Genomic DNA, 22,185 nt, shown 5'->3' on the forward strand with positions numbered 1-22,185 from the left:
GTTTTACCTGCTCGGGCTGACACGTTCACAACCGTGTTTACTCCGAGCAGCACTTTGCTGCTCCTGGCTACGGGAAGTTCCCCTGGGTTACATCTGAGCACAGACTCGCAGGGTTCTACCTCTGCCAAGATGAACTTCGTCACATCTGCAATAAACACAGACTTTGATTTACAAGCAGTTGGGTCACTTAAGGATTCACGGTCCTGCCAGCATTGAGCTCATCTGCAACTCTCAGCCCAGGGGTCCGCGGGGTCCCCGAAGTCAGAGACCCCTTCAAACCACCCACCCAACACTTGAACGGACACAAACACAGCAGGTAGGCAGCATTTATTGAGGAAAGTTCAGTACCGGCCCAAGAAAGGGACTGATCTCCCGGTGTTAAAATTAACATAACCATAATCAAATATTAGATTTTGTCATCTGCAACCTGCTACTTCACTAGTACCTGGTTCTTGGCTCACAAACTCAGCAGCAAGGCCCGATATCCCCCCAAAGTTACAATTTGTTTGCAGTGGTAAAACCTTTGAGTGATGCTGTCCCTTAACTTCTCACCTGCGCTTCCCCACACGCTAAAAAGCGAGCTGTGCCCCCAGCTGCAGCCCCTCCTTGGGAGCCACACAGGACAGGGCTCTCTGCCTCAGTTTACCCGCGCACACATCCCAGTGAAGCTTTGCAGATCCTTGCTGCCCCGCATGGAGCAGATATGGTCCCAGCTGGCCTCCAGAACGTCTTCTCCAAAAAAGCTCTGGGCTCACAGTCTGCTGTTTGCAAAGAGCACGGAGAGAACGATCTGAACGTGCAGGGCTTTGTTCCACAGGCTGTGCAGTCCCTGAGCATCCCTGAGGGATGGGGCGACTGGAAAGTGGAGGATTCACACTGGGCTCTCCAGAGCTGGGTGGGAAGGCGGAGTGCCAGCATCTCCGTCCTCCCGTCACCCCCACGCCCGGTGACGCCTCCCGCAGCGCGTCCGCACAGACAGACCCTGCGGACACACAGGCGGCTCTGCTCGATGCACGCAGAGAGAACCAGGCTCTTCCAGGTCTGCTGCAGGAGAGCCAACGATGCGAACCATCGTCTAAACAAATAGCAGCATTTTGATTCAAACCCTACTGGTTTGTAGTTACCTGTTAATACCCTAACGATGTATCTACCCCTCAGTGCCATTCACCCTCATTATCGTTTGATTTTCTAGCTCTATTACAAAGCAGCGCCTGCATAAGGTGACGGTGCAAACACGCAACAGCCGGACATCGACCTCCAGCGGCCTCATGCTTGGCATCCCGCGCAGGCGGTGTGGTGGGGACAGGGCCGGGATGGCAGTGGCTCAGGGGCTGTGGTCGGTGGGGTCACACTTCAGCATGACTTTCACCCCCTCGCCCCTCCTGGTGGTCTCGAAGGCCTCCAGAGCCTTTTCCAGGGGGAAGCGGTGGGTTACCAAGGGCTTGACGTTGATCCGCTTGGACGCCAGCAGAGCGATGGCCACCGGCCACCTGCCAGGGGAACGGAGCACGAGGTGAGAGAAGTTGCCAGTTTGGCACCCCAAGGAAAGAGCACAGAGGAGTCTGGCTTTGTTACAGTAATTTCCGCAGCGAGGGAAGCCAAGGGGAGTTTTGCCCACGAGCTTTTAGAGGGGAAACCTCATGCGTCAGGTGTGGGAGGTGGGACAAGCCAACTGCTTTGTGCTGCTGAGCACCAAGAAGGGAGGCACTGCCACACACAGAGATCTGGCGCCGCTTCACCCTCGAGAGGCCAAATGAGTGAAAATCACAGGAAACAACCGAAGCATCGAATGAAAAACAAAACTGCTGTGCTGCTCTTGCCCTGCCCCCTTCTTTGCAGACTGATCGCTGTGGAGTCCAAACTCACCAGCTCGGTGCAGGGAGAAGAAAGGAAAAGCCTCGATCAGCTTCCAGCCTCGGCTTGGGCTGAGACCCACGTGATTTGGTCGCCTCGTCCCTCCATTTGAATGGGCCAAATTAGAGTGATGGGGATACAAAGGGATGCAGCAGCTCACCTAATTCCCAAACCACCTACTTAAAGACATTTGTCATTTTAGAGTAGAATTGAATAAAATTATTTTGGTTGGAAACGACTCTCAAGATCGAGTCCAAACATAACCCACCCCTGGCACTGCCCCGTGTCCCTGAGAACCTCATCTCTGTCTGTCCAACCCCTCCAGGGATGGTGACTCCATCACTTCCTTAAGAAGGAGCTTGACTGCACTCCACAAATCCTTCCTGGAAAACAATCTCTGTGCACTAAGCAGAGATTCCTGCTCTGCAAGGGAGAAACTACAGCTCTGAAGACAGCAGAAACCAGGCTGCAAGGGTGCAACGCTGGGTCCGCCCACGGAAAACAAGACCAAGGAGAGAACAGCTGAGCTTTTCCTGCCTTCAGGCAAGGCCAGCTCTCAGTACGCTAAAATATCTACCTGTGCACGAGCCATGCGGCTCGGTTCTCCACAGAGAGCACACACCTTCACACTGGCTCTGGATATATCCAGAATATATATCCAGAAATGTCTCCTCCAAAACACACCAGCACCTGGCCTGCCCTTTCTACGGGACATGAGTTGAAAGCACAAATACTAATTATATATTTTTAAATCATTTTGGCCTGCTTGCTTACAGCAGAGTAAGGGTTTGTCGGGCCTTTTCCTTTGTTTGCACCAAATGCTGCGTGAAATAGGACAGCAGGACAACCCAACTGGACAGCTTTGCGGTGGCCAAGGCTCTTCCAGGAAAAAAACGCAAGACACATCCATCACGCTGCCTGCACCGCAGCGCTAGGTTCACAGGGTGACAAGGGGTTCAACCAACTGTAAGGAAAAACAGCCTTTTCCGTGTCCTCTCTCCTTGCGGAGAGCAAGAATATCCCAAGGCCAGAGCTGGAGACACATGGGGCCACCCTGCAGGAGACTCACGTGTTGCAGTAGCGGAAGATCCCCCGGATGTCGACCTCCCGCACGGCCGCGTTCACCATGGGCACCGTCACCATCTCAGGCCCCAGCCCCACCAGCACCAAGGTCCCACCGGAACGAGTGGCCTGGAGAACAAACACACAAATATATTCTATTTTGCAAAAAAACCCAGTCATCAGAGCCTATGTAAATGTCTGTAAAAAAATCAAGCCGCACTTTGGGGCTGTAATGGGCTGTGCAGGGCACAGCGGAGAAGGTGCGGAGAGGCAGGATGTTGTCAGGAGCCCCTAAGCCTGAAACATGCAATAAATAAGGCTTAAAAAGCAATTTTTCAAAAGTCTCTGAAGGATTTTGGTATCTAAATCTCATTCTGAAAAATGACTCGCACTCACGAGAACAAAAAGTACTTCCAGATTTCAGTGGGAGAGATTTAAAACTAAGAGCCCGATGCTGCACTGGAATTTCTCTTTTTGCAGCTTGTCCCATTTGTCTCCTGTCCTTTCACTGTGAAATTCTGCGCTACCTTCTCCATGTCCTCCATGACAGCAAAACAACCCCTCCTTAACTGCTTGCATCACCTGCTGGCATTAATTTTCTTAATTATTCTCTTTATTTGGACATAACTTCAATGTAATGGAAACTGCTGCCCTACTTGTTCCAGCTGCCTGATACAGCTGCACAGCCGTGCTTGGGTTTCAGGGTTTTACTGTGGTCTCTGCTAAGTGGTAAAGCACTTGAGCATCAAATCAGACAACTATGTCCATGCTGTCTGCAAAGGCGTTAACTCTTTAATTCCCTCTGTACGTCTGTCAACTGACGAGCACCTTCTCGCCCCCCCCACCAAGCTCAGTGAAACGAAACACTAGGGGAGCGAAATAACTTGCTATTCGCTGCAGAAGGAGGACGGGCATCGCTGCTGCGCCCCGGGGACGAGCGGTACTCACGTAGATGCCAGCCTGGATGCAGGCCTGCACCCCGGTGCACTCCACCGTTATCTCGGGCATGCAGCCCAGCAGAGCTTCCACCTTGGAGGCCACCTCCTGCGGGGTCTCGTTCGTCACCTGGATGGTGAAATCCGCCCCCACCTCCTTGGCTTTTTGCAGGCGAGAGGTGGATAAATCTGGGGAAAAACAAAACAAGGCAAGAGCTGGAGCACTACACGAAGCAGAATAGGTGCAAGAACTTGAGCCTGCAATCTGCTTCCCACCCTTATCTCAACAGAGCCACCTGCTTTGGTGACCAGCTGTCAGCTATCTCAGGAGAGAAGAGAGGATTTGTTACATGGTAGGAGAAGATGGAAAGCTCCGGTCCACTAGTACATTCTCAAAAATTTATCTAGTCCACCCAGACCAAAGTAAGCAGGCCACCATCGAGGAGCCCTGATGGAAGCACATTGATCTGGGGTCTGAACACATGTTCACAGGGCAGCTACAACCAGGAGAGGAAAGAAAGGGTCTACACTCCCTCCCTCAAACTCACGCAAGGCCGGGAGGACACCTGCCTGCTTTTCTGGACAGGCAGAAAAGGACAAGTGATGGGGACAACTCAAAGACTTGGGAGATGTCGAAGCTTGAGGGTGTGATTCAAAGAGCTTAAGCTCACAGACAAAACCCACACCACACAAAGCAATGGCCAGCGGAAGGAACAACCGTCACCGCCAGACCCAAGGGGTGTCTTCTATGAGAACATCGGGTCATACATCTCCCTAGGTTATGGTTGGACTCGATGATCTTAAGGGTCTCTTCCAACTGAAATGATTTTATGATCCAAAGGGCACCACGCAGGGACAAGGTTGCTTTGATTTTATGCCCTGATGCTCAGAAATCACCTGGCTACAGACAACACAAGACCAAGGAGCCTTTCAGACTGGAGACGTCAGGCTCAGAGGATCGTTAGCGCGGCCATTTCGCTTCTAATGGTACCAGATGAGAGCAGATCATGAGCTCTCTGCTCTACAGTGTGTTGGCACTCGAAAAGATGTTCAGATCAAAGGAGGATGTATAATAACAGCCAAGATTTCCTAGAACCAAGACTGAGGGGTGGACAATGTCTCCTAGGCTTGAAGACTTGGAAAATCATGCTTTGCCAAGGCCATACTTGTCTCCAGGATGCACAGCATACTCACCACAAAGAAAATACTGCTCCCACGAGGACACTGTCTTCAGAGAAGTTAAAGGTGGGCGTAGGGGGAAATATTAAGGGAAAAGAGGAGGAGGGCAATGCCGCTGCTCCAACATGAGCCGCTCTGACTCAGCGCGAGGAGGAAGCCAGGCCAGAGGACCTGCCCTGCCCATCGTGCCGAGAATGTGACGTTCCTCACCACCGGGACAGGCGATGGACGTGCCCCCGCCAGCAGCAGGAGCGTTTGGGATGCCGGGTGAGGGGACACCCACCAAGATGAGCACCCAGGAGGTCTGTGGAGGGAGTTTCAAGAAGTGAGAACAAAGAGTCATAAAATGCAGGCGAAGAAGAAAAAGCCAAGGCTGAAAAGTTGAGGGCAGCATCACCCAGGAAGCCTCGAGGTGGGTTCTGGTTCCTGTGGCTGCAGGAGATGTGAGTCACTTCTGTCCCTCCAGAGCTCTGAGCCTCAGGTTGTTTGCAAGGTCTTTGCTGGCAGATTTGCACCCAGAGACCTCCGAAGGCACAAGAGCTGCTACTTCTGGAGCACCTGAAGAACTCAGAAGCACTTGTGCCTGGTGGCTGCTGTCTCCCAAATCTCTGTGTACAGCGAGGAGGCCACAGCGCTCCCAGCCACGGACCCAACTCCCCGCGATGTTCCCTGCTCACAACACCCGTGCGCAGCAGATACCGCTGGATTCAGCCGTCTGTACTATCTGTCCACTCACTAATATATTTTATACTGTCTCTTTGGCAGAAATACATCCAGTGACAAGTGTCTTGGAGCAACAGGAGCGACAGGCTGTCCTGCCAGGCCACAAAAGCTGCTCTCAGGCAGCAGAACTCCACATCTCAACTACAGCTGGCCTCTAGTTTGCTGACCTGCTCAGGAAGGATGTCCTGGGGTTAGAGAGGTGCACAGGACGCGGCAGCAACACGGTCAGACCCCACTGTGATACCACCTTGGTACACCTGGCCTAATGAATGACTTAATGAAGCGGACAGATGTGCACGTTATCAAATGAGAAGGTCACCATGCTGTTTAGAGCTCCAGACATTTGTGAGTCTCAAGAAGGACCAAGTTGTTCGGATGTGAATCCTCACATAGCTCTTGGGAAACTGGTCTGTTATACAATTAAAGGTTGCATCTCACCTCTAGGCAGAAATTTGTTTTCACTTCCTGGCTGCTTGGAGCTAATTAAAGTTTTGGCTGCCAGTTCTTGTATCTCTGCTCCCACGGAAGTTATTAAATCACACTTAAGCTTCTTGTGATGGTTTATAAGCCAAATTAAGAGGCAAATATTCTGGAAGCTCTCACACTTTCTATGTTGATCTTTTTTCACAAAGGAGCTGAACTCTGTCCAGCTATTCATCTTCCCTGACCTTGACTTCCAGGGTTTCTGGAGACACCGGCACCCAAGACTTCACACTGAGACAACGCAAGGGGAATAGTTTCCCTTAAGTAGGAATTACTAAGCGTACCTTTAGTGACAGAGTGAGGCAAGACAGCCCAACACTGCCATACGAATGCCCAAACTGTCCCTCCACTTGCTGGGGATTAAGGATGCTCTTTTGTGTGCCCGTAAGGAGAAAAGCAGCTTTTCAGCAATGTCCACAGCAAGGCAGAAGGACAGGAGAAAGCTGCCCATAAAAATCAACCAGGAGGAGTGGAGGAGGAGCAAAGAAAGCCACAGGCCTTAGGGAAGAGAAGATGAGGACCCATGGAACAAATTGATCTTCTGCCACCCAACTGCAGGCCGTTAAATACAACACACACCCCCCGAAAAGGGAGAACACCAGCCTCCCAGGAATAAAGCACTTCAGGGAGAAGAGCAAAGGTTATCAGAAGCGCTAACAGCTTTTATCACCAAGCTCTGGCACAGACCAGCCTTTGGAAGGGTAGGGCTGAGAAATCAGTGTCTAATTATGGTGCCAGCTGCTCTCTGGAGGTCCCAGAGAAGGGACCCGACCCCTCGGCACAGACGTAACTTTCCTAAACTCCTCGACTCCAGGTATGCCAAAGACAATTGCCGCAGAAGCTGCAGGAGGTGAGTTCTGCCCTGGTCAGGAAAAAGCTCTTCTAGGTATTTCTGTATTTGTGTGCGGCTTGTCAAAACAAACTCAAACGTTTAAAGCCATAAGTGCTGCCCAGACAAAACTCTTCACAGACAAACACATCATAAAAACCCAAAGAATCTGGTAGCAAAGCACAAGAGGGGCCTTTGTGGGCAGACAGTCACCTCGCAGGTGTTGGCTCCTAAAGCCAAGGCAAAAAGCAGTTCCTTGAGAAGGGTAGCAAAATCCCCCGCAGCAACGAGCCAAACTAAACCCTTTCCTTGGCTCGTGTCACATACAAATATTTGACCAGGGCCAGCACCTCCCCGGGTGTCTCTGAGCATCTCTGCCAAACACCTCTCAGGTGGGAGATGCCTACAAGTCAGGATTGTTACCTAGGCCAAGGCATAAAGATCAGAAGGGGTTAATTTCGTGTCGCTGAGCTTGCTGACCCTATAAACCAGGTACCAAGAGCTTCCTACGGTCACCTGGAGCCCTGAACCAGCTGCCTCAGCCCCACCAAGCCCTGCCAGCTCACCCAGCCCTTCCCCACCCACTGATGGGCTCACACCAGCCCCTGCACCAGCTCAGCTCGTGTGTGATTCAAGAGGCAGAGCTGCTCCTCCTGCTATAGCAACCATCATCCCCAAATGACGACGCTTCCCGAAATCCGAGGCCCGGACTGATCACGTTCACCAAGGACACGCCTGCAGGGTGGGGTCAGCGGAGTGAAAAGTGCCCTGGACTCAGCAGCAAGAGGATTTAGGGAGGAGAAGGCAACCACCTGCCCTGGTTCTGACATGAGCTGCTCCTGAAGAATGCTTCCGCAAAGGCAAGAGGGTGCGACCTGAATTTGGTCTCTCAACCTGAAAATGGCAAGAGAGGTCAAAAATACACCTGGCCTGAAGCGTGGGAGGTGGAGTGACAGCCTTCTGAAAGGTCCACATTGGGTCTTCGGCCCAAAAAAGATACAGCAACCTGTGTTTGTTGTCTAGTCATACCTGTAAGCAACCCCCTGGTCACCACTGCTCAGAAGGATCAGAGCGGTGGAAATGCCACTTCCAGGCCCTGCCCAAGCCTCGGGTGGAAATTTCAACCTGGGAACCTCCTCAGGTTACTCCAGCTCTCAGTTCTTCTGGGCAAGGTACACCAAGAAGAGCCTGACCTTTGAGGAGAGGTGGAGGGAGCTGGGCTGGCTTAGGCAGGCAAAGAGAAGGGGAATTGAACCCCTAGCAGGACAGCGGGAAGAAGGGCAGAAGAATTAGAGAGGGACAATGTGGCGAGACACAGGAAAGATTGTGAAAACACATGTCCAGGCCATCACCTTGGACTACCAGAGGAAGGAAAAAAACTGCTCAGAGCAAATCTCTCAAGAACATCTCCAAACAGGGTATAAAATATGCTGTGTTGCCTGGTCTGCGTGCCCAGGTGAAGACCAGAAGCAAATACAATCAAGGTCTATAAGCACTACAGGGAAGATGAAACTTGATCCTTAAGGCTTATGAGCCAAAGGCAAAACACAAAGCTGCGGTTAGAAGAGCTCAAAATGGAAAAAACCAAACCAAACCAAACCAAATCCCAAACAAACAAAGAAAAGAGTCAGTGATCAGAGGCACCAGGAGCAAACAGAGCTTCTGTAACTCGGAGCTTCGTCACACAGACATGTCACCTCTTCCCAAAAGACCTGCTCAGAGTCTGAAAAAGGTCTCTAGGCTTGACCCAAGGGCCACTCCTGAGCCTCTGGTTTATTGTCCTTGAAGCACGGTGGCTACTCCACCCACACAACTTGTCTGCGTCAGGAAGCAGAAGTTATTACCCTGGTCCGCTAACCTCACAGAGAAGCACCAGCTGTGACCTGCACCTTCTCACACATCCCAATTAGTGGCGATTAAAGTCTTGTCCTGGGGAACAAAGTGTTAATTAGGATTCCCTCCAGACAGGCACACTACTATTCCATTCATGAACAGACTTTCCACAGTGCTTGGGCTGCCTTCCCCAGCAGTTACCTTGAAGGAATAACGTGGAACTACTCAAAGTGTTGTACTTTGGGAAACAGGCACACTCTTATAGGTTAAAAGGACTTACCTGTAATTACCACAGCCGCTGCACCCATCATCTTAGCAACAAGCACATTAACGAGGCCAATTGGTCCTGGGTACAAAGGGAGAACATATGGAAGTGCCAGAGAGCAGCAGGCGCGGGCTCTGGTCGTGTGCGGAGCTCAGCGTGTTCCCAGGCTGCATGAGGCTCTGGCTGCGTCTCCAGGTCTCTGGGATCGCAGCAGCACCATGAGCCCAGGGCAGCGAGACCACAGGAGCTGCTGCTGCACGAGAGACTCCGCAAGGAAACCACCACGCACTGCTCTGCCCCCTCAGCATGCCCAGACCCCGCACATTGCGTTTGGGCTGCGCAAAATGCAGCGCTGGAGCGCAGCACCCTGTCCATCGCCCAGGGACTGAAAATGTTCACCATACCAGAGCCAGACACGAAGACTTTGCTTCCCAGAGTGACTCCCGCCCTTTTGCAGGCGTGGATTCCCACCGAAAGCGGCTCGATAAGGGCTCCTTCTTCAAAGGTGACGTTATCTGGAAGCCTGAAAGAACCAGACACAAGCAACAGTCATCGAAGAGGTTTATGGGGAGTGATGAGGAAAGCCATGACATTTGAAACACTGAAAACCCAAACGCGGGTTTAAACCACAGTGGCAAAATACACTCTCATTGTATGGTCTGAGAAATGCAGGGCTGGAAGGTGTTTCAAGTGGTTATATTGGCTCCTTCTCTCTGAAGCAGCAGCCGGGACACCTAAACCATTTACCAGTGAGGTTTGCCCGAGCACCAAACACAAACTTCCCCACCCCATCTCTCCAGTACTTGGTGAGCCAACCCTAAAACTCCTTTGCCACCCTTGGATTAAGCCCCACAGTTGTGTATGTACCACCTGGAAGGCTGCCCTACAGCTGGGACCCACCACTGAGCTCCCAGATCCCTCATCTGGGTTGAATCGTGCAGCTCCATGCTTTTCGAAAACATCTTGCTGGCAATGGTGATGCTACAGAAAGCAAAGGTGTCCCCATCACCCCCTGGATGTCCCCCCTTGATGCACCAAGTGCTTCGACCAGTCGACTGGTCCCATCACAAAGCCTCCCAGCAGTCAGGAAAATGTGTACAGTGGGTCTCTAACACCTTCTGGACACAAACAGCACCGTAACGCAGTGGTGGAAAAAAGCAGAGTGGGGCAAAAGCCATCTGAACTGCTGCCAGAAATAAATCCCAGCGCTCCAGAAAGCCACCAGCATGGGCTCTCAGGCAGTGCCGGGAGCTGTGTCTGCGAGGAAAGTCTTTGTGACAGCCCTGGGAAGCCTGAGGTCAGATCTCAGCCAGGCCAACACAAAATAAGGAAAATGACAGTTGTGGGAAGGCAGCTGTAAGATGTCTGTATGTCCCTTATCTCCAGGAGGCACCGAAGGGCTGACTCCAAACATTTAGTTGCCTGAGAGTTTGGCGTCACACTTGGCATCACATTTGCTCCTACTGGATCTGGGGACTGTCCCATCAACGGGGAGAGCAACGGGCACAATCCCACCTCCATCACTCTGCTCAGAGTGCCCAGCACAGTCTGTCCACCTGCTGAAGGACAGACAACACCTGCCCAGATGTGTGAGAACCCACAGAGCTCAGACATCATCTTTTCTCGGCAAATCTGTGCTGGCAGCGACCTCGTGCCAGCGAATGAGCTCTGCATCAGATGGGCACGGCACTGCGGATTTGAACCCAGGAGCACCAAATTCAGGCCTTGCATTTCACAGCTTAAGAAAAACAATATAGCCCAAGTACTATTTACTGAAATTGAAGAAAAAAGCAGATCTCTCCCTGGAAGAAAACAGCTACAAACCAGCTGCTCCCTCCCAAGCAAAAACTTGTGATGTTATTTTAACAGCACACAGGACATCAGTGACAGCGGGTCTGGACAAGGAGTTTGTCCCATCCAGACCAGCATCTCATCTCGACACCGGCTGCTTGCGGTCCACTTTGAAAGGAGCCTCCTGCTCGAGAACTCTCACGAGGAGAGCACTCAGGTGTCTCCTCCCAGCCCTCTGCAGACACCAAAGATCAACCCTGAGGATGGAAGCACCAGCTCCACACAGACTGAGAAAGAAGCAGCTCCACAGGTACATCAGTCTCAGGAGGCCACGACCTGAGACTATTTTTAACTCCTTGTGTAAATGCATTTATGTGAGTATAACGTTGCAGAGGTTTGTTTAGGTTTCTAGTGTATTTGCCAAAGTACTTAAGCATAGACTTGCTTTTAAGCAAATGCATCAGTCCTGCCACAATTAAGAAGAGATTCCAGTTTGCTGAGCTGGATATGAAAACAGATGCGTAACGCCAGCAGCTTAGCGGGGCCGCTCAGTGCCACACAAAAAAGCAGCATAGCAGGGACGCTGCCTTCTGTTCCTGTTCTGCTCTGAGCAGGATGACTTTGTTGTAAATGACACAGCGAGGTGTCAGCAGTCAGTGAGGTGCTTCCCAAAAAGCCGCAGTAAAGCTTGCTCAGCTCAGAGAATCAAAAACCTCCGGGCACCATCCTAAGAAGGCAAAGATATAAAGAGACGGCAGAAAAGAAATCAAGAGGAGGGAGCAAATAGGAAAAGGAAAATAATCATAGGGTACAGCAGTTGTGACATCCCAGTAAACACAAGAGAAATGTTTATTTACGTCTGGCAGCAGAGGGGATAAACTAGACCTGCCTGACAAGACTCTTTGCAAAGTAGCTGCCATCCAAGCCTTGTACATGTTATTTATGGATCAGAAAGCAATAAAACCCATTGTGTTCAGGTAAAGAGAGCTCCCTGCAACACTCAAAAGGGCCAAGAGGCAATTGTTTCAGCTAATCCCTCCCAGGGAGCCTATATTTCTCCGCAGAGGGGGCACCAACTAACTTGTAGCAGTAGCTGGCATTGTGCTTGTAGTAGCGGCACAAGTTCCCGTCGTCAGGAGGCGTCGCGCAGAAGAAGATCGTTGGAGACAGGTTGTAGCGGCCAGTTTTGCAGAACTCGTCCATTTCTCTCGGGACACCAGGCTCGATGGCCACTCGGTCACCTGCCAGGGCGAAAGCAGATGGTGTTACTCGGGAAGAAGGTGGGCACGCAGGTACGAGTCGCATCAAACTGGGGAAGATGACGTGAAACCCTGGCACGAGAGAAGCACGAGGGACATCTGCTGAGAAAGGTGACGCTGCCACACCAGCCAAGCTCCTGACGCTCCCTTCACAGTGGCCTCATCACCGAGATCTTCACTGTTAATTGAAAAGAGCTGCTGTTTGAGGCACAGACACAGGTGGAAACTCAGTCACACACAAACCTCTCCAGCTGCCTTGTGCTCAGCGAAAACGTGGCCCTCATCTCAGGTGATCAGTTTTTTCCCAAATCTGTAGTAACTGGAACAGTAAATAATTAGCCTTCTTCCCCCAAAATAAGCCCTAGCATGATTTTTCAGGATTTCTGAGGATGCTCAAAATATAAGTCCTACTCCAAATATAAGCCCTAGTTACAGTTCATTATAAAGTCAATTTAAATAGTGTCCAGGCAGCTATACATGTAAAAAAGTAAAATTAATTGGCAATAGAATGCAGCAGGAACAGATAGACCCTTCGCCAAGAAAAGCAGACACCCCCAAAAGAAATGTACAATGGAATTCAGGGCTTGGGGAGTTATGATGATGTTCCAGAAGATAATAACATGACTGTGTTTGGATAAATGTTGATTTTTGTTCATGAATATTGGTAAATGTAGATTGTTGTACATGGAGAAAGGAAATAGAGTCACAAGAAATTGACGACGGAATTCACTGTTTGGAGACTTATGATGATGTTCCAGAATGTGATAACTATATTTGAATAAATGTTGATTTTTTTGTTCAAGAATCATTTTGGTTGGAAGAGACCCTCGAGATCATCGAGTCCAACCATAACCCACGCCTGGCGCTGCCCCATGTCCTGAGAACCTCATCTCCGGCTGTCCAACCCCTCCAGGGATGGTGACCCCAGCACTGCCCTGGGCAGCCTGTTCCAATGCCCGACAGCGCTTTGGGGAAGAAATTGTTCCTAAAAAAATTTCCTATAATGGAGCAGCCCAGACTGTTGGAAGGACACATGCTGCAGGACAAAAATTACTTACTTATTTGCAATCATGAGGCAGGATGGACTAAAGAAATGAATGTACGACCACATCAAACTTGCAAGTACAGAAGGGACACAAGACGGCCCTTTTTATTCAGCAGAGGAAGCCAACAAAGCCAAATCTCTCCACCAACAGACTTTCAGTCATCAGGAGGATGGATTGGAGCAAAAAGCCACCTAGTCCACTGCTCCTCAAGTTCCCAGCTTAGTCATTCGTCACAGAGACGGTGCTACACTTCTCCTCACTCCTTGTTCTCCTCGGAAACTTCGCTTTTTTAATCTCTCTTTGGAAAGGAGGAGAGCAGACCTGCCCGCAGCCGTGCGGTGACGGCCGCTGATCGAGCCTCTGTCCCTGCCCTAACACTGATTTGCATCTTTCACCAGTGTTCCCATGGCTGTGTCAGAGCCGAAGGTCTCACTCCTCAGCAGTGATGCTCAGCCCATCATTTTAGATATGAAGCTGGTTTTGTTTCTTCTGCAGTGAAAACCACTTTATTTGCATTGACTTTCATCTGCATCTTATTGCCCAGGCACCCGTAAGGTCTTTCTGCAATTCTTGCCAGCCCTCCCACATCCTCTCCACCCTGCCTGAGTCGCTAGCATCAGTAAACTTTGCAAAATTCACCGCTCAGCCCATTTTCCAGAACATTCACGAGCACAGTGAACTGCAGAGGTCTCACCGTGGCACTCGGTGCAATCGCTCTATTGACCTCTCTCCACTGCAGGAGGCCATTTGCTTCTTCAAGAACACACACGGTGAAGAAACATTAACAGCAGGTTGTTGGCAAAAGCAACGTACGTGTTTTCTGACCCTTTATCTAGCTTCTTTAAAAGGCACCTCGTAGCAGCAGACATTCTGCTCTGCATTAAAATAAAGTCAGAGCAGCTCAAGATATCGCAGGATCAAGCCTACTGAAGAAATACCATAACCTATAAGGGCCAGCATGGTGACAGCCTTTGAAAAGAGAAGGTCACGCTGTGGAATTCACAGCTCAGAACATCAGATAAATTTACCTAACAAAAAAGCACAGCCTGTTATCAACGCATTCTCATGAACCGACCAGCAGGAAAACAAATAAAAAGACAGTTTTGGTTCCAGGTACCTGGTTTCAGATGAGTCACTCCCGACCCTACTTTGATGACAGTCCCGGAAGCTTCGTGCCCCAGCACCATGGGGTTCTTCACCACAAAATCCCCGATCCGGCCGTGCTGCCAGTAGTGAACGTCGGACCCGCAGATCCCGACGGAGTGCATCCGCAGCAGGACCTCTGCCGCAAAAGGAAAAAACATTTCTTGTAAAAAACCTACCTTCTCAGGAGAGCAACACATGTGCTGTCCCCGTGCCCCAGCGCAAAGGCCAAGGCGGCACTGAAACGTTTGAATTTATTAGCATTAAATAAATGTACCAGAAAGGCACGTGCACGCGTGAGGTTGGGTGGCATATTCATGAGACATCTGCTGAAATACAAAGGATTGACAAACCAGGAAAGTTTAAAATATGGTAAGACCCCCATCAACAAAGCTTATACAATCTCAGAGGGGCGTGACTACCGCTGGAGCAAGAATAAAAGAGCAACTCCATTTAATTTGTTCCTTTTCCTAAGCTGAGATTCAGCCCTGGAGAGTTAGTGAATCAAATTCCTACCCTGTTTTCCCGAAAATAAGACCTACCCCCAAAATCAGCCCTAGCATGCTCGAAATGTAAGCCCTACTCCAGAAAATAAGCCCTAGTTACAGTTCATTTAGAAAGCCAATTGAAATAGCTATACATGTAAAAAAAGTAAAATTAATTGGCAATAGAATACAGCAGGACAGATAGACTCTTTGCCAAGAAAAGCAGACAACTGACACACAGCTGACATTTGTGCATTATGAGCAGGCGACATGGACAAGAGGAAAGCGCTATTGCTGGACATGAGAAATTGGGGCCAATGGTTCTAAAGGAAATAGAGTCACGAGAAATTCATGATGGAATTAAAGGTTTGGAGAGTTATGATGACGTTCCAGAATGTGACATGACTACATTTAAATAAATGTTGATTTTTTTGTTCAAGAATAAATGTAGATTGTTGTTCATGGAAAAATAAGACATCCTCTGAAAATAAGCCCTAACGCATCTTTTGGAGCAAAAATTAATATAAGACTCTGTCTTATTTTGAGGGAAACAGGGTATCAGCCCATACGCCCAGCCTATGAATATTTAGTCCTGCAGTGAGATCATCTGACATGTCCCAAGAGCCATTTAACGTGAAATACATGAACTGATGAGATGGGAAGCGGAAAAAGGCAGATTAAGGGGTGTATCTGCCACTGCTCCAGCTCTTCTTTTCAACTGGAAATGCAGCATTACCTGTTTCAACCATACATTCTTTTTTCGGATTATTTTATACTTTCTCAGGAATACTGTATCTCTTTACAACATCAAGGACCGACATAAGAGAATGAGAAAAGAAAGGGGTTGTTAAAAAAAGCAGACAGAAGCAGTCATCTCCAGACCTACCATTGGGACCCGGTTCTGGGATCGGACGGTTTTCCTATGGACAAAAAGAAAATAAAAAAGCATTCAGTTGTTTGTGCGTGGCCATGGGAATACCTGGTGCGAAGTCAGCCCAGGGTAGCTCAGGTAAATCCTTAATCACGTTCTGTAACCAGGAAGATTCTGAACCACCCGTTTCTATAAAACGTTAATATTGAAGTGTTATGTTATTATTATAAATAATAGGAAATATTTTACTATGTAATAACTCAAGGTATAAATCAATCGTAAACACTACTGTAAATCACATTTAAAGGCACATCCTCTTGCAATTGGCACGACACCTCTTTGTGGGATGAAGGATAAAACCAGAATTATCAAAGTAGTCACTTGGCCGCGAGTCACCCTGCACTGAACTCCCGCAGCTGCCTTGAAAGATAAAGAAATAATTTTGTCGGGTTTTACAACCTCAGGACAGTACAACACCCACCCAGCACCCACCTCTAGGGTCAAGTTCCCACCACAGTTAATTAGTGCTACCAAGGAACTCTTCATAACCATCTGCCGCTCCAATTTTCATGCATCTTAGAGCCCAAAACCAAGCGCAAGACCTTTGAGCGCACCTCCTATTCACACAGTTCCTTTAAAAAAAATTTCTTACACACACATTAACGAGTCCACGGTCGGTTATTTCTCCTCGCCAGAGCATCTTCAGTATCTACTTAGCAAGAAAATTGATCTCTGGATTTGAGAGATGCACGATTGCTTTCAGCCCTCCATGTATTCGCTGCCCCAGGTAAAAGCTGCTACACAATGTGGAACACAAGATTTCCCTCCAGCAGTGAGAGCAGGGTACCCCCTCCTACTTTTGGGGAGCGCTGGTTTGAGTTTTAGCTAATTAAATCCACTCTCAATCCCAGCAGTACTCCTCAACTCACACTTTGGACTTCAGCAATCTAAACAGCACAAAAAGAGAAATTCGGGAAACTCCTTCTCTGTTAGAATACCTGCTGTACAATCAGTGGGCAGAACAGCCCGAGTTGTGTCAGCTGGAGCACAAATCAAAATACAACCCAACCTACTGAATGCTCAGTGCTCAGAACTGCACCTGCATTTTGTCTACACGGGGTGTTTGTTTTGTCCCACCACAGACACGGACCAGAGCATCATTTTTTAAAAGTCGTCGACCTAGATGTAACCTCATATATACAAAATATCCGATGCGCATGCAATATGCTTTTTTGTTTTTAAATAACAGCTACGCTGAAAAACAGACATTTTGGTGGAAAGTGAATCCCCACACTGATTTGCAGAAAACAGGGGGTGACCAGACTGGAAGACCCCAAAGCATTTCAGGATGCGTGTTGTGCTCACTGAGAAACTCAGAGACGGCATCCGGTGGAATGGAAGATGTGAAGGAAACGCAGCAAATGTTTTCTGTGGAAGGAGATATTTAAATGAGAGCATACGGTACACACGAGAAACAATAAATCCTCAAGTGGCAGCAAATGTGAGCCCAGGGCAACCGCCTCAGATCACGAGGAGAGTCAACAACAACGAAGCCAACGCAGTTTCCCGTTAACGTGGGTCAGCTACTGAAGTCACGGTGACTCTCCCCGCGGGCAACACGTCCATAGGAATGGAGAAAGGCATGGGAATTATGGGGAAGATGATCTCACCTATCTTTAGGTATCAATAACTCAAATAACAGGTGCAGAGTTCACTGTTCAAGCTCCTTACGTGCTCAGCAGGGCAATGCAACAAGCGCCATTCACAGTGAAGCTGGGGATGATCGCACCCCGAGAGGCCACCCGTAATACCAGGGGAGCACCGATGGCACCTCCGAAGTCTCCAGCAGTACAAATATCCCAAGGAAAACTTAAACATCTGGGCATAAGTCAGTTTAGAGACCAGCAGCGTAGATGGGATGGAGCCAGAATCCACCCTCACATCTCATACACCTTTGTAAATCACAGGGGTCTGGAAATGTGTTCTTGAACTAGAGGGACCATCTCCATTCTCACCCATTGTGGCGATGCTTTTTATTTCTAGTAGAAGTAAGGCTGCACGTGCTCCTAGTGAAACTGCAGTTATATCAAAGGTGGCTGGAGCCACACGGGAATTACCGCATGAACACCGCTCAGCCTTTGGCATGTGTCGCTTGATCTGTGCAGGAATGGTAAAAAAAAAAAAAAAAAAAAAATCAACAGTTTCCCTGATAATCATCCCCCAAACAAGCCGCTGGAGGTATCCAAAGTCTGCACGTTCCCCAGAGCCCTCCTGCCCGCACTGTTTGCACAGAAAACTGCCCGTCAATGTTTGCCTATGTAAATCATCCTTCTCCCATCCAGCACTTGCCAAACCAGCAAACGCCAGTCTGCAGCAGTGATTCAGCACCCAGGGACATCGGAGCGCTCCCAGTCAGAGAAGCAGAATCGGTTTGAAGCACCGACTGAAAAACCAAGGCCCTCCTCAGCGAGGGCGCTGGGGCACAGGCTGCTCCCTCCCAATCCTTCCTGCTTCTCGCTTGGCCCCTCGTCAGCCCGGCGAAGCAACACGTCACCCTCCGCTCCTGCTTTCTGAGAACGCCTTTTCCAGGGCGCTGTGCACCCAACAGCACCCGCTCCCCGTCCCTCTGCTCCCCGTCCCCTCCTTCCCCTGCGTGACCCAAAGCAGGGCTCGGGTGGCCCTTGGCCACAGGTCAACACTTTGGGCTCCATTTCACCCACGGGTCACCCCCGAGCACGGGCACGGCCGCGGCCCTTCTCCACCCCGCGCTCACTGCCCCGGGGGGACGGACGCGCCCCGCTCGCCCTTCCCCGGGGCTCATCCCCGGAGCGCTCCCGGCCCGCGGTGCGCTCCCCGCCGGCTCCCCCCACCCCGCCCGGGCCGCGCTGCGGGGCCGCCCCCGTTACCACCCGGCCCGGCCGCCCCGGGCCCGCCCCGCAGCCTCCGCCCCGAGCCCAGCCGAGCCGCGGGCCGGCCCGCTCCCCCCGGCCCGTACCAGGCGCAAGTCCCCGGCTCGGTGCACCACCACGGCCAGGTTCTGCCCCGGCGCCGCCATGGCTCGGCTGGGCTCGGCTGGGCTCGGCGCGGCGCCCAGGTCCAAGGGCCGGCGGCGGGGCCTCCCGCGGTGGGGCCGTCCCTCTGCCCCCGGCCGCCCCCGCGCCAGGCCCGGCGCCGCCCCCGCCGCACGGAGCGGGCACGCCCGGCCCCAGACCCCGGCCCCGGGTCCAGGCTCCTACCCCAGCCGCAGGCCGCAGGCACCAGGCCCCCACTCCAGGCCCGAGGCTCTGGCCCCAGACCCGAGGCCTCGGCCCCTGCCCCAGGCTCCTACTCCAGGCCCCAGCCCACACTCCAGGCCCAGGCCCTGCACCCAGGCCCAGGCCCAGGCCCCTGCACCCAGGCCCAGGCCCAGGCCCAGGCCCCTGCACCCAGGCCCAGGCCCAGGCCCCTGCACCCAGACCCAGACCCAGGCCCAGGCCCAGGCCCAGGCCCAGGCCCCTGCACCCAGACCCAGGCCCAGGCCCAGGCCCAGGCCCCTGCACCCAGACCCAGGCCCAGGCCCAGGCCCAGGCCCAGGCCCAGGCCCCTGCACCCAGGCCCAGGCCTGGCTGGGCCTCCCCCCAGGGCACCCAGTGAAAAGGAGCTTCCAAATTAATGTATACTGTGGTTAAGTTATAAAAGACGTACCCATCAATTAACCAATTGACGTGAAATAAATGCTTTCTGACCACCTGCAAAATGAGGGGATATTTTTCAAGGTTTATATCCTTCTGCATGACAAAAGGGAGGCAGAAGATTTAAGTAATACATTGTTTAGAAGCAGAGTGCTTAGTTTATATTTAACTAATAATTAATAGATGTAAGTAAGAAATTAATTATAACATCATCAATTATTTCTTAGTATAGATGTATGTAAAAATTTTCAAAAATTGTAATGCATATGTAAAAATTATGTGAAAATTATGTGAATATAAGCAATGAAAGAGCATCCGGTCTTTGGAACACTTATGGAGAATGATTCCCAGAGCTCCCCAGCGCTGATAAAATAAAGAATGCCGCTTAACAGTATAATTGACTCTGCTGTTAAGTTTATTTCTTTGTTTCTCTGTTTCTGTGCTAAATGGAGTGGCTTGGGTCATCCCGCCGCTGGTGTGAAGCCGGAGTTGATGTGTCACTGTGCACTTTGGCTAAAATTCAAGAAAGCCTATGGGCTTGCCTGGACCCAGCCGCAGCATTGCTGGAATGTGGATATCTCAGCTGGGAGAATGGCTTATCAGGAAAAAAACTTGAGATTAATGAGGATTCTGGGTTTCAGGGATAAGAGGTTTTCTGCCCAGGATCCTTGGCAAATGGAGCTGGCAGAGATCTCAAGAGGTTATCCTCTCCAGTGCTCCCTAAGAGCCGTCCGAAGCCAAAAGCTTTCCGAACTTGACTTCCTTGGAAAAACAGAAAAACTACAGGGTATGTCATGCAAAGTTCCCAGAACCAGCTAAAAATAGCCTGCATTTCTAATATTATTGCTTCCTCTGGCATACATGAATGGGGATATTTGCTTTCCTTGTAAAAATGTTTCACCTGCCAGGCAGCCAAGGGCTGATGCATTTCTTTGCTCCCTGTCAGTGTCATTCCCTGTTTATCTGAGTTGAGCCAGTGTCAAATTAGTCGCCATGAGCCGCCCCCATGGTTACTCTGAGGGCAGGAGTGTGTGTGCGAGGGAAGCCGTGATGAAACGCCTTACTCAGGGTTTACACAGCAGTGCAATGCTGGCCGCAGCCACTGCCTCCTCAGTGGATGAAGCAGGAATGTTTTACCTTTCTGCAAATTACGGAGAGACGGGGAACGGCCATCCTTTCCTGGGCACGCTCATTTTTTCAAAGCACCTCTTTGCACCTCTCCTTTTGGGGGCTTATTTGAAGCTAGCCCCTAAGCTTGACTTGCTGTGCAAACGGTCTGCATTGTCTTGTCTGCATCCCAGCTTAGAAGTTGCTGTGAAACTCCACAGCTCTGCAGCAATGTGCAGCCTGGCCCTTTGGCTCCTGAAATCAGAAGAAATGCTGGAGGCACCTACGTGGGGCTCAGCTGAGAACTTGGGGCTCTTGCTACAGTTCCTTTGGGTCACAGGAATCGTCTTCAGCTCCCACAGCACTAAATCTCACTCTCCTGATGGACTCTCTTCCCCAATATTGCTGATCTTCAGGCAAAGCTCTGCAGTTGCCCAGATATCCTCTGTGTGCATCAAACGTGCCGGGCCAATGGCAGATGTGTTGGGCAAGCCAAAAAAGTGTGTTTCAATTACCACGGGCTTTGTCTTGCTGTGAAAGTGGCTTCTGTGCTGCTTTGATCTGCTTTTGCGTAGCAGAGGATGCACTGAACATCCCAACCCCAGGCCGCTGCTGTGCCCTGACCGAGAACGGTGGCAGATATAAAGTGCTTCGGTTCTGTTCTCTTCTCTCCCAGGAGGACCTGATGGAACTGGTTTTTCTTCCCAAGGCGTGGTTGTGCCTTCAGCCAACACGGCCCTGTCACCAGACAGCCTCTACTCCTGCCCCGCAGCAAGACGGGGAGGAAGGTGGTTCCTTGCCAGCATTTGGGCGGACAAGTGGCTTTTTGTTGGGGCAGAACAGGTTCCTTCAGCTCTCCTGTTCCTCCCTGCCATGACTATCGGTGCTTTGTCGCCATGTCTTCAGTTTTCTCCCCTTCTCTTTCCCGCTTTCCTTCTGGATCAGATTCGCTCCACGGCCATCTGTGTTTTCTCTCCAGCACGCAGACTGGCTCTGCTCTTGCTTCAAGACCACGAGAACCTTCTCCAGCTGCTCTAAGTCCTCAGAGATCCTCATTTAAAACAAGTTTTGAAGCTCTTCCCGTGGTCCATTTCTCTTTGTTTTTCTTCAGGACTGTCTGGCAAGCTCTTTTGCCTGCCAACCAGAGAAATCTCTAAACAAAACATACTTAGGACTTGGCTGCACATTCATTTCTTTTTCAGTTATGCTTACGGGCATCCAGGTTTTGCTGACCACAAGTATCATTCACATTCCTTCAAGCATGCACAGTGGTGCTGTGGTGATCATGCAAGATCAACCATAAGTTGACCTTGCAGAAAAATCCTTATCACCAGAACAGTTTCACTTTGCATTACCTCCACAAAAACATGTTTCCCTTTTTAGTCAGTGATTGTGATCGTTGTTGCCTTGCTGGGTAAGAAGCTGTTGCTTTGTTGACGTGACTATAACTCAGTTCACTTGTAGCAGTCAAACTCGACATGTATTTTCCTTGTTTGCAAGTTATGAAACACCTTTATTTACCCTAAAAAGGATTTCCTGAAGTCCCTCCAAAGCTTCTTGCCCATCCCAGCTTAACAATTCTATTTCTGAGCAACTAGATCAAATGTTTTCTCCCAGATTTATGCAGAAAAATATTAAGGTGCCTGCCT

General features: G+C 50.4%; 1 protein-coding gene across 1 annotated transcript; it reads right to left on the minus strand.

Moving 5' to 3' along the window:
• Positions 1-326: 326 nt before the first annotated feature.
• Positions 327-18,942, minus strand: SORD (sorbitol dehydrogenase). Its single transcript, XM_065641475.1, has 9 exons — positions 18,754-18,942; positions 15,774-15,807; positions 14,377-14,541; positions 12,036-12,195; positions 9,568-9,686; positions 9,179-9,244; positions 3,865-4,040; positions 2,924-3,045; positions 327-1,490 (listed from the first exon to the last, which is right to left on the minus strand). The coding sequence occupies exons 1-9, from the start codon at positions 18,811-18,813 to the stop codon at positions 1,325-1,327; spliced, it is 1,068 nt and encodes a 355-aa protein (XP_065497547.1). The 5' UTR covers positions 18,814-18,942; the 3' UTR covers positions 327-1,324.
• Positions 18,943-22,185: the final 3,243 nt, after the last annotated feature.

This window comes from Caloenas nicobarica, chromosome 10, assembly GCF_036013445.1.
Source record: "Caloenas nicobarica isolate bCalNic1 chromosome 10, bCalNic1.hap1, whole genome shotgun sequence".
In the NCBI taxonomy this organism is placed as follows: Eukaryota; Metazoa; Chordata; class Aves; order Columbiformes; family Columbidae; genus Caloenas; species Caloenas nicobarica.

Excerpts from the sequence above, each read along its gene's own strand:
- SORD (XM_065641475.1), bottom strand. The coding sequence starts at position 18,813 with ATGGCGGCGCCGGGGCAGAACCTGGCCGTGGTGGTGCACCGAGCCGGG. Across the intron at positions 15,808-18,753 it reads GAGCCGGGGACTTGCGCCTG|GAAAACCGTCCGATCCCAGA; the intron begins GTACGGGCCGGG and ends TTTTGTCCATAG. Across the intron at positions 9,245-9,567 it reads AGTCTTCGTGTCTGGCTCTG|GACCAATTGGCCTCGTTAAT; the intron begins GTATGGTGAACA and ends CTTTGTACCCAG.